Source organism: Bombus impatiens, unplaced genomic scaffold (genome assembly GCF_000188095.3).
Source record: "Bombus impatiens unplaced genomic scaffold, BIMP_2.2 scf_0377, whole genome shotgun sequence".
NCBI classification, from domain to species: domain Eukaryota; kingdom Metazoa; phylum Arthropoda; class Insecta; order Hymenoptera; family Apidae; genus Bombus; species Bombus impatiens.
This window is the reverse complement of record NT_176796.1, coordinates 1,453,184-1,468,958: the sequence shown is the minus strand read 5'-3', so window position 1 is coordinate 1,468,958 and position 15,775 is coordinate 1,453,184. Positions and strand designations below refer to the sequence as shown.

Below are 15,775 nucleotides of genomic sequence, written 5' to 3'. Positions count from 1 at the left end.
AGTTGGCTTGTACTTTCAGGTTACACAGGGTGGTTGGTAACTGGTGGTACAAGCGGATAGGGGATGATTCTACGCGAAAAAAGAAGTCGAAAATATAGAACAGAAATTTTTCGTTCGAGGCTTTGTTTTCGAGAAAATCGACTTTGAATTGTCGCTCGGTACGCGTGCGGTGCGTTATAATGGATCTCACTGTAGATCGTTGTCTCGATTGACGTTATTTTTTTAATTTTTTAAATTTTTAAATTTTTAAATTTTTAAATTTTTAAATTTTCAAATTTTCAAATTTTTAAATTTTCAAATTTTCAAATTTTCAAATTTTCAAATTTTCAAATTTTCAAATTTTCAAATTTTCAAATTTTCAAATTTTCAAATTTTCAAATTTTCAAATTTTCAAATTTTCAAATTTTCAAATTTTCAAATTTTCAAATTTTCAAATTTTCAAATTTTCAAATTTTCAAATTTTCAAATTTTCAAATTTTCAAATTTTCAAATTTTCAAATTTTCAAATTTTCAAATTTTCAAATTTTCAAATTTTCAAATTTTCAAATTTTCAAATTTTCAAATTTTCAAATTTTCAAATTTTCAAATTTTCAAATTTTCAAATTTTCAAATTTTCAAATTTTCAAATAAAGGGGGTGATTTTACGCGAAAAAAGAAGTCGAAAATATAGAATAAACATTTTTCGTTCGAGGCTTTGTTTTCGAGAAAATCGACTTTGAATTTTCGCTCGGTACGCGTGCGGTACGTTACAACGGATCTCACTGTACATCGTTGTCTCGATGGAAAAATTAAAAAATAAGAAATTAAACAAAAAATTTTTATTCTATATTTTCGATTTCTTTTTTCGCGTAGAATCACCCCCTTTCCGCTTGTACCACCAGTTACCAACTATCCTGTATATACACCACGAGCTCTTACGCATTTATGAGCAATTTAAAGATACAAAAACACATATAGTATAGTACTCGACGTACTATTTAGTTAGTCTAGGTCCTGCTTCTTTGATTCTGTTCATAAACATATGAATTTTCATGGTATATGTACAATGTGGTTTTGCGCAAAACGCGAACCAAGTGGTACGAAATGACGAAACAATATTTCACAATAATTCGTATCCAACACATACGTAAAATTTTATAGTATAAAGACAAGTATTGCACGGTATCAAGTACAGCATTAAAGATGACGAATCCGCGATAAACATGCTAATGCGATATTTTAGCAGACAAATAATCTGAATATTCATATAATGCTCAAGTCCCATAATTTTATATTGTTGGATTTATGGTGGGGAGGCAACCTCGAGCATCAAGTTCTTCGATCGAGGCTATAGAAATGTAGATCATGGTGGCCACTCGTGGGAAGCTATCGTATTGTTTGCTAATAGCTATTTCTTGTATCTTAACGTGATAGATGAGTCAGGGCTTTTAAATATGGTTGAGAGCACTCGCATATACATAATTCGACACTCGAATATTTCTACTCGCCACTATATCAACGTCCTATTATTATCACGCGAACGATATTCTCATTGATGACACGTCGAGAGAAAGACGCAACTAGCGTTAAATGAAAGACACCCTTTATGAGACTAATGGTACAATATACAGGGTGGTTGGTAACTGTTGGTACAAGCGGAAAGGGGGTGATTCTACGCGAAAAAAGAAATCGAAAATATAGAATAAAAATTTTTTGTTTAATTTCTTATTTTTTAATTTTTCCATCGAGACAACGATGTACAGTGAGATCCGTTGTAACGTACCGCACGCGTACCGAGCGAAAATTCAAAGTCGATTTTCTCGAAAACAAAGCCTCGAACGAAAAATGTTTATTCTATATTTTCGACTTCTTTTTTCGCGTAGAATCACCCCCTTTCAGCTCGTACCACCATTTGTTACCAACCACCCTGTATATTGCACGGTAACTTAAGGAAATGGCTGGATTGAGATCCACTGGAACATAGGATTCTATTATACGATAAAAGGAACTACGTACATATCGTATTTAAAAAATTACCACCAACCTATATCTTATCAAAGTTGAGTGTATTATACGATCTATGTTATCGTATCGTTGCTATATATTTATTGTTAAAAGAAAAATCCATCTCGAAACGATTAAAGCTCTGGACTATCTATTAGCCGCGGCCGCTTTATTAATTCACACAGCATTGGGAAAATTACAAGAGCACGTGATTGATGCACACGTAATGCACCGTAAAATTACACGTTTCGCGGCAACGATGTAATTTAACCGTTCACCGTGACGGCTAGTTGATCGGAGACGAGAGCAAAAACTCGAGGATGGACCGAACCGAGGTATCTACCCGGTGAAAAGAAATTGAAAGTAGAAAAGGAAAAGAGAATGAGTCGTAAGACCGAGTGTAAACAGGGAATTACGTTATTAGTTGTAAATTACGGGGATTTGACATTTTATTGGCGGCTTAATGGAACGATAATGGGAGTCGTAGCCATTGGGAGACGTGCGATAAATTTTAAAGAAATACGTTTCGTACGCTGCTACGGTCGAATATAACGTTCCTGCAGAGAATAAAAAAGAATCGAGACTGTGTTCGCGTGCATCGTAAAATGGCGGTGTCTCTGAACGACGAAAAGACGATTAATCCCCTCGTATTTTCAGGTCAGCATTCGTCGGACTTTTACCGTTGGTTGCATCGTCCCTAAGGTGCGGTCGCTTTTCACGAAAAATATAATTCAATAGGCCGTGTCTGACTAAGCAAGCTACTTATCTACTGTGCGTCGCATAACGGACGTATAGACGTACTCATATGCTAATGATCATTAGGCTTGCAAGTAGTTGTGTTAGAAATGCTCGTGCATAGCTCATGTTTAACCTTTTCATCGCCAAATTATTTGTCTGCGAATTTTCCATTCTGCTTATTGTATGGTGAATAAGCAGTGTTCGTAGATGAATCTTTGAATGGAATAGAAATTATCTGTAATTTGTAGTGTAACACTAAAAAGTGTTAAAACGTAAAATATACAAAATGCAAGATATGAAATTGCATCAGCAACGAGTAAATTCCGACCTATCTTAAACTTGCGCACACTCGTCCAACGAAACGTTGCAATCTGCTCGTTAAGTCGCTATTTTACAAGGCGAACGTGTCTCGACGCTAGATAACGGGTATCAGACGTGCAACCGAGTCACGTTTTACCAAACGTAATTAAACAGAAACAATCGACACGATCACGTCGAAGCCCGACAGAAGTGGTCATTCGATGTTCGTGACATTTCTTGCGTATATTATAGTCTCACGAATTCATTAATAATGCCAACCTGAAACTTGATATTTCGAAAAATTCGATCGATAACGTTAGTTCGATCGTTTGCAAAGGATCCACGTGTAAAACAAATGTGTCAAAGTATTCGTAACTGATTTGCATTCGACCGAGATACCGAAGATTTTTTAAAAATATATCTTTCTCGGTAGCTACCTACACAGAGTCCAACCCGTGGCCAATTAATAAAGCACTAAATTAAGCAATTCCCCTTCCAGAAGTTCTTCTGTCTTTGTGCCCGCGTATACTCGTCGTCTCTTCTCCTTTTCCATCGACGAACGGTAGGTCTGACATTTTTAAATGATCTCAGTTTTCTCCCCTCTTTCCCTTTTTTTTTTTTTTTTTTTTTTACTTGGGAAGAGGCACACGCATAACACGAGTCGCGCATATAAATTCGTATTTTTAGCGCTTTCGTTCAGCCTGCACAACGCAGAGATGTTGAAAGCAAAAGGCGAGAAAAAGACAGCGAGATCGGTGAAATGAGACAAATTCTCGTGGATGACCTCATATGCTTGATAGCGCCTGTGTCTCTCTTACGAGAGAGGGGGAATCGATCGAGCTTCCTTTTCCTTTTCGTGCGAATCACCTTCTTCCTTTTCTTCGTTTCGATTTCGTAAAATCGATGGAGATTGACGTAAACTGCGTAGTTAATGAGCCAATTCGTAGGTGTCCTTGAGAAGGAAGATAATCGACATTTTTCTTTTGATTATATTAACTTTTCTCTATCTCCCACTCTTTTCTCTTTCTAAAGTCCAATCCTTTCAACTCGAGGATTCTTTTCCTCTTTTTTCGTTTTATTCTCTCTATTCTCTATAATTCTTTGTTTGAGTTCAATTTAGTAACACAGATAGGTGTTCATGACGGAGTAAGAATTCTATTTATTTCGTATGGTAAATTATGTTTCATCCAGCGAGGAAAATAATAGATAGTTTCCTTTATCTCTCGTTTTAGATCGTGGCCTCTATTCTCTTTGCTCGACTGCAATCTCGTGAAATTGACGAAGGTTCTCCGGTCCCGATCATCCGGTAATCCCAGGCCGTGTAACAGAAAATGCTTTTTGAAAAAGGGAAAATCGAGCAAGGCTGCTTTTCCCCTCGTCATCTCACCTTGTTCTCTTTTCCTGACTTGATTTCACAAGGCTCGAGCTTCTCATCACTCCGTCCAACTGCAATCTTGTGAACTTGTCCGTTTTCTCGATCCTTTCGAAGAAGGATGTCTGCTTCATCGATCACTTTGTCCCATTTCCAGTCTCACGTCCACTCTAACAGCTTGAATCTTTGAAATACTTCGTCCGATACATATCATTCCGATCTCCGTATAAAACGTATTCTATGCCGATTCTATTACGTCGTTTCGTACATTTTATCTTCTTTCATATATTTTGCCTGGAGTTTTGCGTGAAATTACAAACGCACATTACGAATTTAATCGTCGATGTATTTCTATTCTCCATCGTTGCTTCTCATTTGAAAGCTTAATCAAATGTACTAATCGGATAAATAGAAACACAATATGATTTTGATAAAAACCAGCTAATAGTAAACTAAGGAAACTCGTATCTGTTAGGGTTGATTTCGTACAGTAAACTACTGTTGGTTGATGAAAGGAATCACGCAGCCACTCTGTATTTCCTGTTTGCAAAGGATATCGAATTGATCGCGACGTACAAACGATACCCGTGACGAATCTACGATTTCCTTTGGTTCATCAGCCGTGTATTTCTGTGTATTTTTATTACACCACTGTTACTCTATATTTACACGGTTCTGTGTCCCAGCAGATCATAAGGAATGAAACATAATATCTGAAGATAAAGAGTAACATTTCAATTTTGCCTTTTTTCTCTTATCGCTTCGTCAGTCGCGCTTTTGTGTCATAGATAATTCTGATGTAGATAACGATCGAAAATAATAACTTTGAAATACCACGTCGTATGATAGAAACATCAAGAAATACCGTAGAATTTTCTCAGAATGTCTGGAAGTTTATAAAAGTAAAAGAATTAGACTTAAAAGAGAAAAAAAACAATTAATCACAGACGGCAATCTAACGTTTGTTTTCGTCATATTAGCGAAAGAAATTCACGATCGTTAAACAAGTATGATCACAAAACGGTGGTTGTGATAACGAAGCAAGGCCTTGACATTCCCAGCGCGATAAGAGAATTGATCTATTATACAACTGAAACTGCAATGTATAAAACTTAAGCTCCGCATCGTGATACGTTCCACGTCTATCGATGCTCAAACTCTTGAAAACGTTTCAAAAATACATTACGAAGAGATAAGTATCAAAGTGAAGTACGTCTAGTGATTCTTAACTTACGTTTCTAGAGACGATTACCGTGGAAAATGGCTCACGAGCTCGTTTCAGCAACAAGTTTACACAACGGGATAATAATGTTCACTGCAACGACTTTCCTAAAGAGCCGCATTCGTAAGAACGCGAAAGCCTAACTTCCAATTATCGAATGCAACTGCACGCCATTTACTATGCATGCAGTTGCACACACGATGTGAGAGGTGTTCGAGGGTCGAAGTTTTGAGAGTTCCAGCCAATAACTCGTTCGATCGATTCATTCCAACTACGATATTATGATTTTCGAAAGGTTTCGTCGATCAACGGAAACAAGAAAAACCATCGGGAGGAAATATCAAAAATTACGTCAATCTGTTCTTCCAGTTTTCGATATTTTCCATTCTCGAACTATTAAAATAAAAAATTAATTTTCGATAATCAGAAAAATCGACCTAGAAGAGACTAGTTTATTATCAAAATGATAACTTACTAGAGTAGGGAAAATATAAAATTTCTATAGATCTCCATAATTCGACAAATCCTATTCTTCCTACAGTTTTCAATATTCGCCGCTCGATTTGCGAAGCAGTATTTCCCCTAAATAATTTTCCAGGCAACGGAATATTCTTCGTGGAAATAATAAATTAAAAAATGAAATGAAACAAAGGAATGGAATTTATGCCGGGTCATTACGATCGCTCTCCGTTAAAAAAGAACGACCGTGTGTTTGTACGCGTGATTGTTTGTTAATTACTTGCTAATGAGAGTGCAGAGGGGATGAAGATCGCATGCCGCCAGCCGACCATGGTTGCTCGTCGAGCAAATTGGAGAAAATTCGTGGCGTGCGTGACGACCGTGCCTCGACCGCTGAAATCCTTGCCGAAGTTGTCTTTCTGCGATTAATCCTCGTATGAAATCGACGTTCGTCCTCGAATAGGCTGTAAACTCGCTCGTACGCCAGTCGATTGAGGTCGAGTAGTAAGGGGAACATTCGTTTTTTCTAACGAGATTCGCAAGGTTGAGACGACAGATAAAAAGAGAGAGAAAGAAGAAGACGGAGAAGCGAATCTCGAATCGCGTAACTTTTCTTGAAACTAACAACGTGTTTGGAATAAAAGTATCACGTCTATAAATAGAGAACACGAGGCTGGTGGTGTGCAACTCTTGCACTATGACGGTTAGCGCGCCAGTGATTTATTAAAGTCTCGAATAAATGACGTTTAGGAGTCTGAGCAATGTCATCGACGCGACGTTATCGATCGGTTCCCTGTGACCATTAGAATCGTTCGGTAGATTCGTTCGGTTCTTGGTCAGACATCGGAACTTTAAATCGACATAGTAATCATTTAAATTAAATTAAATTAAATTCCACCGTTCAGTTCTGTTACGGGGTTTGGCATATCTCAAACGTTTTGGACGTTATCGTAACTTCATTCTCAAGTATCTCACGATGCCAATTGTAAGCGTCTCGATTCAAAAAGCGATCTAGTTACGGCGTTGGCCTTGTAGTTACGACCTACAAGTATCGATTAGAACTTTTTATAAGAAAAAGAATATTCAGACCATCCATTAGAGGGTGGATTCGTCTAATTAGAGGGTTTCATTTTTATTACATCAGTGTTTATTAAAATTGCAAATTGTGCTTCTTAAATTACTATGACTTAACAGAGTAAATAAAATAAGAATGACGTCATTATTGACGTTATCTTTTATTTATTTTACTACAAAGAAGTGGCAAGAATTTCGTTTTTATTTTTCCATGATATTTACGTCCCTGGCACGACATTTTCAATGATCCAGGGACGAATATAGAATATAGAGGTAGCAAGCTGTCGTAATGGCTTAACCCTGTCCATCACGTGTCTAAGGGATAGGTAATCGCTTAACGGGAGGTACTTGGTCTATGTTTGGTCTAGTAACGAATACTCCATTCAATTTCCAAGATGTTGCGAGCTCATCGACGATAATTGCCAGGCGTTTCTGAATGGGAACGCACCTGCACGCCACGTGCGCGCAAAAATGCCACATCGCGAGTGTTACACCTAAAGTATTACGTTCTAAATATAAATTATCAAAGGCGCTACTGTCGAATATACGACGCTGTTTTAAATTACCGTGGCGAGCAAAAAAGAAATTGAGATTTCGAGCGACCAGGCGTTGGATCGTCTTTCGTACGAATAAGCCAAAGGTCACTTTTCCATCGCTAAATATTATTTCGTTAATTCTTCCCTCGTTTTTATTCATTTTCGCCCCCGCCATTTTCAAGATCTGACTTGGCGTCGGAGAAAAATCAGAGAAAGTAAAAAAATAATATTCGATTAACACGAGGTACCTGGTACCTTTCGTCTTTTATTTGCGAACGAAACGATCTATCTCTATCGACTTCGAGATCTATCGGATCGTTATCAAACCTATGGATCATCCACGATAATACGCGAATGTAAAGTATCACTTGTACGACTTTGGATGAAAGAAAGAAAAGAAACGAAATCCGATTACCACGAAGCCTAGAGAAACACGTTGTTCGTAGCATCTTGGATCGAATTTGTCTTTCATTGGCGATTAAAGCCCCGTAATATGAACGCCGGCTCGCTAGCAGATTATCGATCGACCCAATTGGATTGGCAGGTTGCGCCGATTCCTCATCAGGAAGTCCTTCCCCCTTGTTAAATCGCGCGCTCTGCAATTTCGCGCTTCTCGTTCGCTCGGTTCAGACGACTAACCAGCCCGACTAGACGAAGATAAAGTTAGCGGATCTAGCTGCAGATAGAACGAAACGGTTGGTGTCTGTAGCAGGTAGACGAGATAGAACCGGTATCGAGAGAAACCGGACGGAAGCAGATAGATACGCCAGACGCGATGAAAAGCAAAATAACGTGTTGTAATCTGTTTCCTTTATTTGAAATATAATTGGTAAATCGGTTATTCATTTTGTAGAGATAATGACCGTGACTGTGAGACGTAAAATATTTTCTATATGGTTTTGTATGGTTCACGATGTTTTATAGACACTATAATCGTTAAAGAAAAGAACAATAGCGTACAATACCGAGAGGAACAAATTGTTGCTACCGTAACGTTCGTTACGGGTTTCGATACGATAAAAAGAAAAACAATGTAATCTACTGTTCTTGATTTACCGTGTGATTCGTGCAATTTTTATTTGACGATGGTAATCTTTAGAATTTGTGTAAAGAAGATCTCTATCTAGACTAGGATCATTGGAATTATTAATTCTCGAGTTGCTGTTAGTTCTTACGCTCTCGAGAGCTCTCGAGTTCTCTATAAGCTCGAAGCAATAAATTTGGAATTTCGTAGATGGAATATGAATTATATGCGAATTGAACGTATGAACGAAGATGCTCGAAGCAGAATGACTCGCTTGAAGAAAATGTAAAGGTAACTTTGACGCCACGTTGACGCCTTCGCCAAAAAAGATTCCAAGCAAATGTATATAATAACTCACGTCAGACGCGATGATGAAAGATATCTCGATTAATTTTAGATATCTTCGATCGCATCCGTCACGATCGAAAGCGTGGACAAGGATTTACAATAATTTCAACGGTAACAACGAATAATCAAGCAAATTTGTGTAAAGAGAAATATGGAAAGTTTGCAGAATCTTGCCTTTCATCGAGCAACGAAAGAAGAAGAAGAAAAAGAAGAAGGGGATCGTAAAACGAGAGAAGGGGAAGAAGAATCGTAAAACGGAAGATTGCCTTAAAAACCAGACATGGAAGAAAGACGAGAACAGTCAAAATATGACTGACAGAGAGAGAAAATATAGGACTGGGAAAGGTTGGAGAAGGAAAGACGGAGCAAAAGGTTCCAGACAAAGCGAGTACGCTCGGAGAGTAGCCTTGAACTGACGCCCAATAACGTCATCGTTTACTATTAATACGAGTTACTATATTACGTTTTATACGCAACACAATACTACGTTCGATCGTGTCAGATTCTGAAACACACTGCCTCGACATGAATCCTAACAATCGTTACGTGTATTTTTCATCGCTGATGACAAACGATCGTTTGTTCTTCGACAGCGAACCTCGTCGTTTTTACGCAACTGTCATTCGTTCCCTTGGTCCAATTTATTACACCTGACTTAAGGTGTCTGTCATGAAATCGAGCGTATCACGTTATCCAACATTTTGTTATATCGATTTTATCTCTTCCAAGAATCGAGGATTTCATTTTCAGCTTTTTTCGTTTGCTTATTGTTTTCGTTTAATGTTCCATGATCAGAAGAGTTTCGTTAGTTCTAAATCCATATACTTAATATTTCATCGATTACTTCAGCGGTTATCTTCTAAAGTACTATTCCACTGTGCTTGCTTTTCATTCCAATATCTTCGGTTCAAGCTCATGTATATTACTTTAATTTTATTCACCTCTAAATAACGTAAAATCATAAAAATAAAAAAAAAATAAAGTTGGCGTTTTAATTATTGCCCGAATGACCGGTTGGTCCCACTACTGTCGCTGAATCTACTCATCTGTACATTACAAACCGTAGGCAGAACTCCACTGATTCTAAAAAATTCTCAAAAACAGACGTGTTTTCCTCGACCTTCTTTTCCTCGATTCTTCCTACGAAATTCGTATATCAAGACTCGGGTGTCGCATAACGACGATCGTTTGTCAGCGTAATATCGTAGATGCTGACGCAACATATTTTTTCTTTTTAAAACGCTTAGTCAAGTGAGCCACGCGATACCTACGAATTCCAACAAAAGACGAGACTGAGATTCCGATTACTCGAAGGCCTATTCGATGAACGTCCGATTCGTACGTTGGCCAACGTGTGGTGACGTAAGGATTTAATAAGTTAGGGGACCGGAGAACCGCAGGAGACCTTGACCTCGCTCTCACCGCCGTTCTTTTCTTAACGTGGCCGCTGTTCGCGTTATCTGAACGCCGACGATTCGATTCCGTCCTCCCGATCAAGGAAGACTATGTTCAATTAAATCGAACACTGTCCCGCTGTTTTCGCGCTCTCTGTACTTCTGCCACGTGCAAATATCGCCGACTATTTATATTACATTAGCTGGACGAGGAAAATTTTGTTCTTAACCGAAGGCTGAACCCGATAAGGAGATAATTTCTATTAAGCTCGTATTAACGTAATTCTTTATTTTATTGATTTAGAAAATTTATTTTAAATAACGCATGGATAACATTAAAGAGATCTTTGATGGATGTAGAAATCTTCGTGCACCTTACGAAAAGATTATCTCCGTTAGCAAATAAATATATCGCATACAGTTATATCGCGTACTTTATTTCAACAATAATTTTTTAATCTCGATAAGTTTTTCTTAATGTGCCATTTATAAAACGGAATGTTTTAAAAGTGACTGCATATCACAGGAAGTTTGAAAATGTTCAATCCGTTTCATATCAAATTTCGAATATTTTCTGTCGAATAAAAAATGGTTTAAAAGATGACTGTGCAGATTATGACAATCTGAATGTTTCGCTGAATATGATAGCACGTAGCTGGGAGTGAAAACGGCGATACCTAAATGAAAATGTCGACGAGTGTGAATTAAAGTTGAGTAGACGGGCAAGAAAGTTGTAAAAAAGTAATTTAGCATGCCTGAATGTTCTGCTTGAGAAAAACGAGGAAAAAGTAGAGCAAAGTTATCAGGAAAGTTTAGACGCAAGGTGTTTAGTAGCCGAATCAGACGCGAATAAGCAAAGCAAAGTTAACGAAAATTTGAAGAGACACGGATACATTTTGGCACCGATACCGGTAAACGTTAGTCGCGATAGTCGCCATATGTGAATCGTTTTCTGGTTGATCGAGAAACAGGGCAACGAACCGGTCTATTGCTCACGAATGCAAATAAAACGAAGCTTGTTAGGTCAAGATAACGACCAGCGTCTCGTAAACGAAGCACAACCAATCAATGGCTATTCGATACCACGACCGCAAACATTTTGCGGTTTTTTAATATTCAACCTTTGTACAGGATCTCGAATTTGACTTTCGTTTTCGAATCACCGGAACGATGTTTGACTAGTTTTATTAATTTTGTTGATATCGATTGGCATTTATGCCAGCAGCATCGTCAAAACGACCGATTCGTACTTTTTCATAGAAATTTTATAGATATAAATTTTGAGCGATTTTTCAATCGTTAACGATTTCATGAAATTAAAAAGATTCGTACTTTTTCATAGAAATTTTATAGATATAAATTTTGAGCGATTTTTCAATCGTTAACGATTTCATGAAATTAAAAAGATTCGTACTTTTTCATAGAAATTTTATAGATATAAATTTTGAGGAATTTTTCAATCGTTAACGATTTCATAAAATTAAAAAGATTCCTACTTTTTCATAGAAATTTTATAGATATAAATTTTGAGGGATTTTTCAATCGTTAACGATTTCATAAAATTCAAAGGATATATTTGATGGATACGATTTTTTCTAAAATATATAGCTAAGAGCTTCCATTTTGGACAGGTTTTATACTTCAATCGTTTAGTTTTAATGTTTGAATCGCAGACATCCTATTCTTTACCTGTCGTTTTAGAAGGAGTTTTTAGACACTTTATTCGAATAATGAATATGTAGTGTGGGAAAATTACAGCGAAATAGCTCGTATTGTTCGTATTCTACATATTACGTATTTTGAACACCGGCGATGTCGACCGTGGCCATGAAAATATTGTCGACTTGTCGACAACCGATCTTTCCGGTTTATCCCACGTAGTGCAAAGTGTTGAGCGTGGGCAATGCGATTATCGAGCGTAAACCGCAAATCAACGTTATCGAGCGTAAACCGCAAATTAACGTTATCGATCAACGATGACAATCAAGAAACACAGAAGATAAAGATTTACGCGACACGAAGCCCAATGCAGGCGAACGATGTAACTTCCAAAACATTTAACCAGCAATTCAGATGAAAAATGTAAATCTATCAAATTTCTATAAAGAATAAAAAATTCGTCATATCGACAAATCCAGTAGTTTTAATACCACAAATATAAATTTTCCAAATTGCAAAATACCGCATCACCGGAAAATGGCAACGACGTATCAGACCTTTATCCTTACGTCGAGTTTCGAACGACTGGTTTAACCAGGTCTGACCCTTATGACTGCATTCCGCGTTATCTATTTTAGACTTAAAACCAGTTAAGAACGTCTTTCCCTTATCTAATCCTCGCTGATTATTTCAAGTTCTTGCGACGACGAGGACGTCGTTCCGTGTTCGCCACGGTTTCGTAAGAGTCGATCCGGTTGGTCGCGAACGTGCGTCGCCACCAAGAAAAGTACCACGAGGTCCCCATGAGGGAATTGCTAATATGGTACTTAACGGCCGCGAATAACTTATTGATCGCTGAGAAAGCCAGGTTCTTCGTCCGCGTCCCTTCCTTTCTGTTAAGCGAGAAACTCCGACGCGATTTGAAAACGGGGGAGACGATGGAAAGAAATTAGGACTCGAGAGATTGGAATTTTATTTTTCATGTCGAAATATCGGCGCGTAACACGCTTAATTGGAAATTTTGATTACGTGACATTATCTAAAACAATGGACAGTAAGAAAATGTTCTACATTGAGGGGAATGATGCAAATTTGAGATAATACGAAGTAAACTGATTTCGATAGGATTCAGCGGGTATTATGGTAACATTGATCTATTTCCGTAGGTGTTATGGTATTACAGTAACATCGATTGGTATTATGCAATTTAACAGATAAATATTATCTAACGCGAGCCACAATGAATTCTTCGCGTTTGAAGGTACCTTTGGGAAAGATACCAGAAAACGTAGCTTTATGAAAGAGATTCAAATTGTATCAGATTTGGATTAAGCATTGTACTTTCATTGGAAAAATTGAGTTTGGGTTAGTATCGAATTAAATTCGAATTAAAGTGGTCGAGTACGTACGGTAAAAGTTTATATTCACTTAGGGGCGAGTCACGTATATCGATTACAAAAATTTGATTTGGCTTAAGATTGTTTCATGTTCTAATTAAGCTACCATATGTATCTTGATAATTAGGACTTGGCTTAAATCGATTAGCTACACAGAGAAACACGTGTCTTGACGACAACTTGATTCCAGCCAGATACGAATTAAACCGATTTCATACATACAAAGGCCCGATAAAATTCAATCGAATAAAGTTGTAACAAGGAGATTCATCGATTTTTATTGCCGCACGCCTGGTAACCGTGGATTGTCAACGTGAGAAAGAATAAAAAGGACCTAGGGCGTCCTTTCAGACTAACGAGTAATGAATCGCCATCGTGTGTCGTCGGTGAATCTAGGTCAATGCGTAATTTTATTTTAATTTCCACGACGGGCGATCGATCATCGTCACCGGAAGGTATCAACCGTAGCGTTCAACTATCGGAGAACCGACAAAACCCATTTAAGTGTAAATAGATCGATCGTGGACCTCGAAGAAGTCGTTGATCAATTGAATCAACGGCCAATTAAACGAAGGATAATTTATCGAATAATAAGACAAAACGAAGAACAAACGACGGATAATTATACTAGGAATGTGTAAGAAAACGTAAGAACCTCGATCTTTATATATTTATACCCTTTTAAGAAATCTTATCATCTTTTCCCTATTGTTGCTGTTATCTGATGCAACGTTCCTAGTATTGACCGGTGCTAACACCGAGCTAGACAAAGTCGGAGTTCTTTGCAGTCGCGACAGTGGCTCGTAAAGTTGGTGGAGAGGTGGTGGAAGTTGTTCTTCCACCGAATCAAAGCGATTCGTGGGAGTTCTTACGAAGAAACTCGAAAACACGCGTAGCACGAGTTTCATTATTACAACAATTTGCATTGTACAAATGACAATGACATATCATATTTAACGGAACAGAGAATCACAGAGTTACGTAAATTCGATAAGAGCGTCTGTTTTTATTTCTCTAGAACGTACGAAATACCACGATATCTGGAATAATTCCGCTATCCTTGACCTTATACTAAGAAAATTCATTTTTACTTTGTCTACGACTAATTTAAGACAAGAATCGATTAAATTCTAGAACCAGCGCCTACCAAATCGGTATCTGTGGAATACTTTTCACAATATCAGGAATATCTTTCTTCCATGATACGATCCTGATGCAGATTGTTCGAAGATTCTCCTTATAGTAACTGAAATTCCAACCAAATACATATCTAATTCTTACAAGAACTATGAAACAGTTCCTCTATTCGAAAATAATTACAAGATGTAAGAAAATCATTGAAAGGTTAAAAACCGATATTCAATCGCATCCGAAATCAAACACACCCTGTTGGTGTGTGAACACCGGCAACACCCTCTTTCCCGATCGGAGTCAGCAAGAACAAAGAGCGGATCGAAGAAACAAAAAGGAATACCTTTAATTTCGGCGATGTGTGCATCGTACTCGCTCTTACTGCGCACATATTCGATCCTGGTGGCGACGTTCTGGAAGCTCTGAGTACGATATTCCGCGTACCACTCGGACGGCGTTCGATCGTCCAGACCCAGATGATGCTGAGGGCTACTGCCCTTCTTATGCGACAAACTCTCTTCGGATGGAAATCTCGTGAACGACGTGACCGAGCTGGATTTACTCCCATAATTCGGAGCACCGTGGCTATGACTCTGATAAGCCGAGTCCTCGAGGGCGTGTTCCTCGCTCGGTGTTCTGCTCGATTCCGCGAGTAAAGCTCGTTGTTGCGAGCTAGACACACCGCTGCCGATCTCTTTCACGCTCTTTCGCATCGTGATCTTCTCAAATTTGACCACCTTCGAACCGTTCAATTCACCTTCTTCCACCAATCGTTCGAAGCTCTCCTCGAACGACGAATCGCTGGCTCTGGAGGATGGTCGCGAAGAAGGTCCGGACGAAGGTCTGGGATTCGTCGGCGATCTAAATTGTCCGGCATTTCGTCTAGCCTCCTTATCCTCGAACAGCTCGATGAAGAAGTTGACCCTATCGCGGAGACGGCCTCCACGTGGCGTGCTCGGGCTGCTAGGGCTACCCCGGCTGCCGGCTGGACTCGCGCTCTTCGATGGTGTGTGTGACATGACTCGTCACCTCGTTAACCACCACCGTGTCTCAAAGAGGTTTCTCGCCGATGATGTTCATGCGAGTACGTCCCCTCTACGGGCTAGCCAGCCCGAAAATTCATTGTGACGTGCGAGCA

At 38.5% G+C, this 15,775-nt stretch overlaps 1 protein-coding gene across 2 annotated transcripts in view; it reads right to left on the bottom strand.

Moving 5' to 3' along the window:
- LOC100742267 (nesprin-1) overlaps nucleotides 1-15,769 on the bottom strand; it is a 63,653-nt gene extending 47,884 nt beyond the window's left edge. For both annotated transcript variants that reach the window (XM_033320920.1, XM_012386060.1), the window contains exon 1: nucleotides 14,981-15,769. In XM_033320920.1, coding sequence (XP_033176811.1) covers nucleotides 14,981-15,656 — 676 coding nt within the window. In that variant the 5' untranslated portion in view covers nucleotides 15,657-15,769. The remainder of the gene's footprint in view (nucleotides 1-14,980) is intronic.
- Nucleotides 15,770-15,775: the final 6 nt, after the last annotated feature.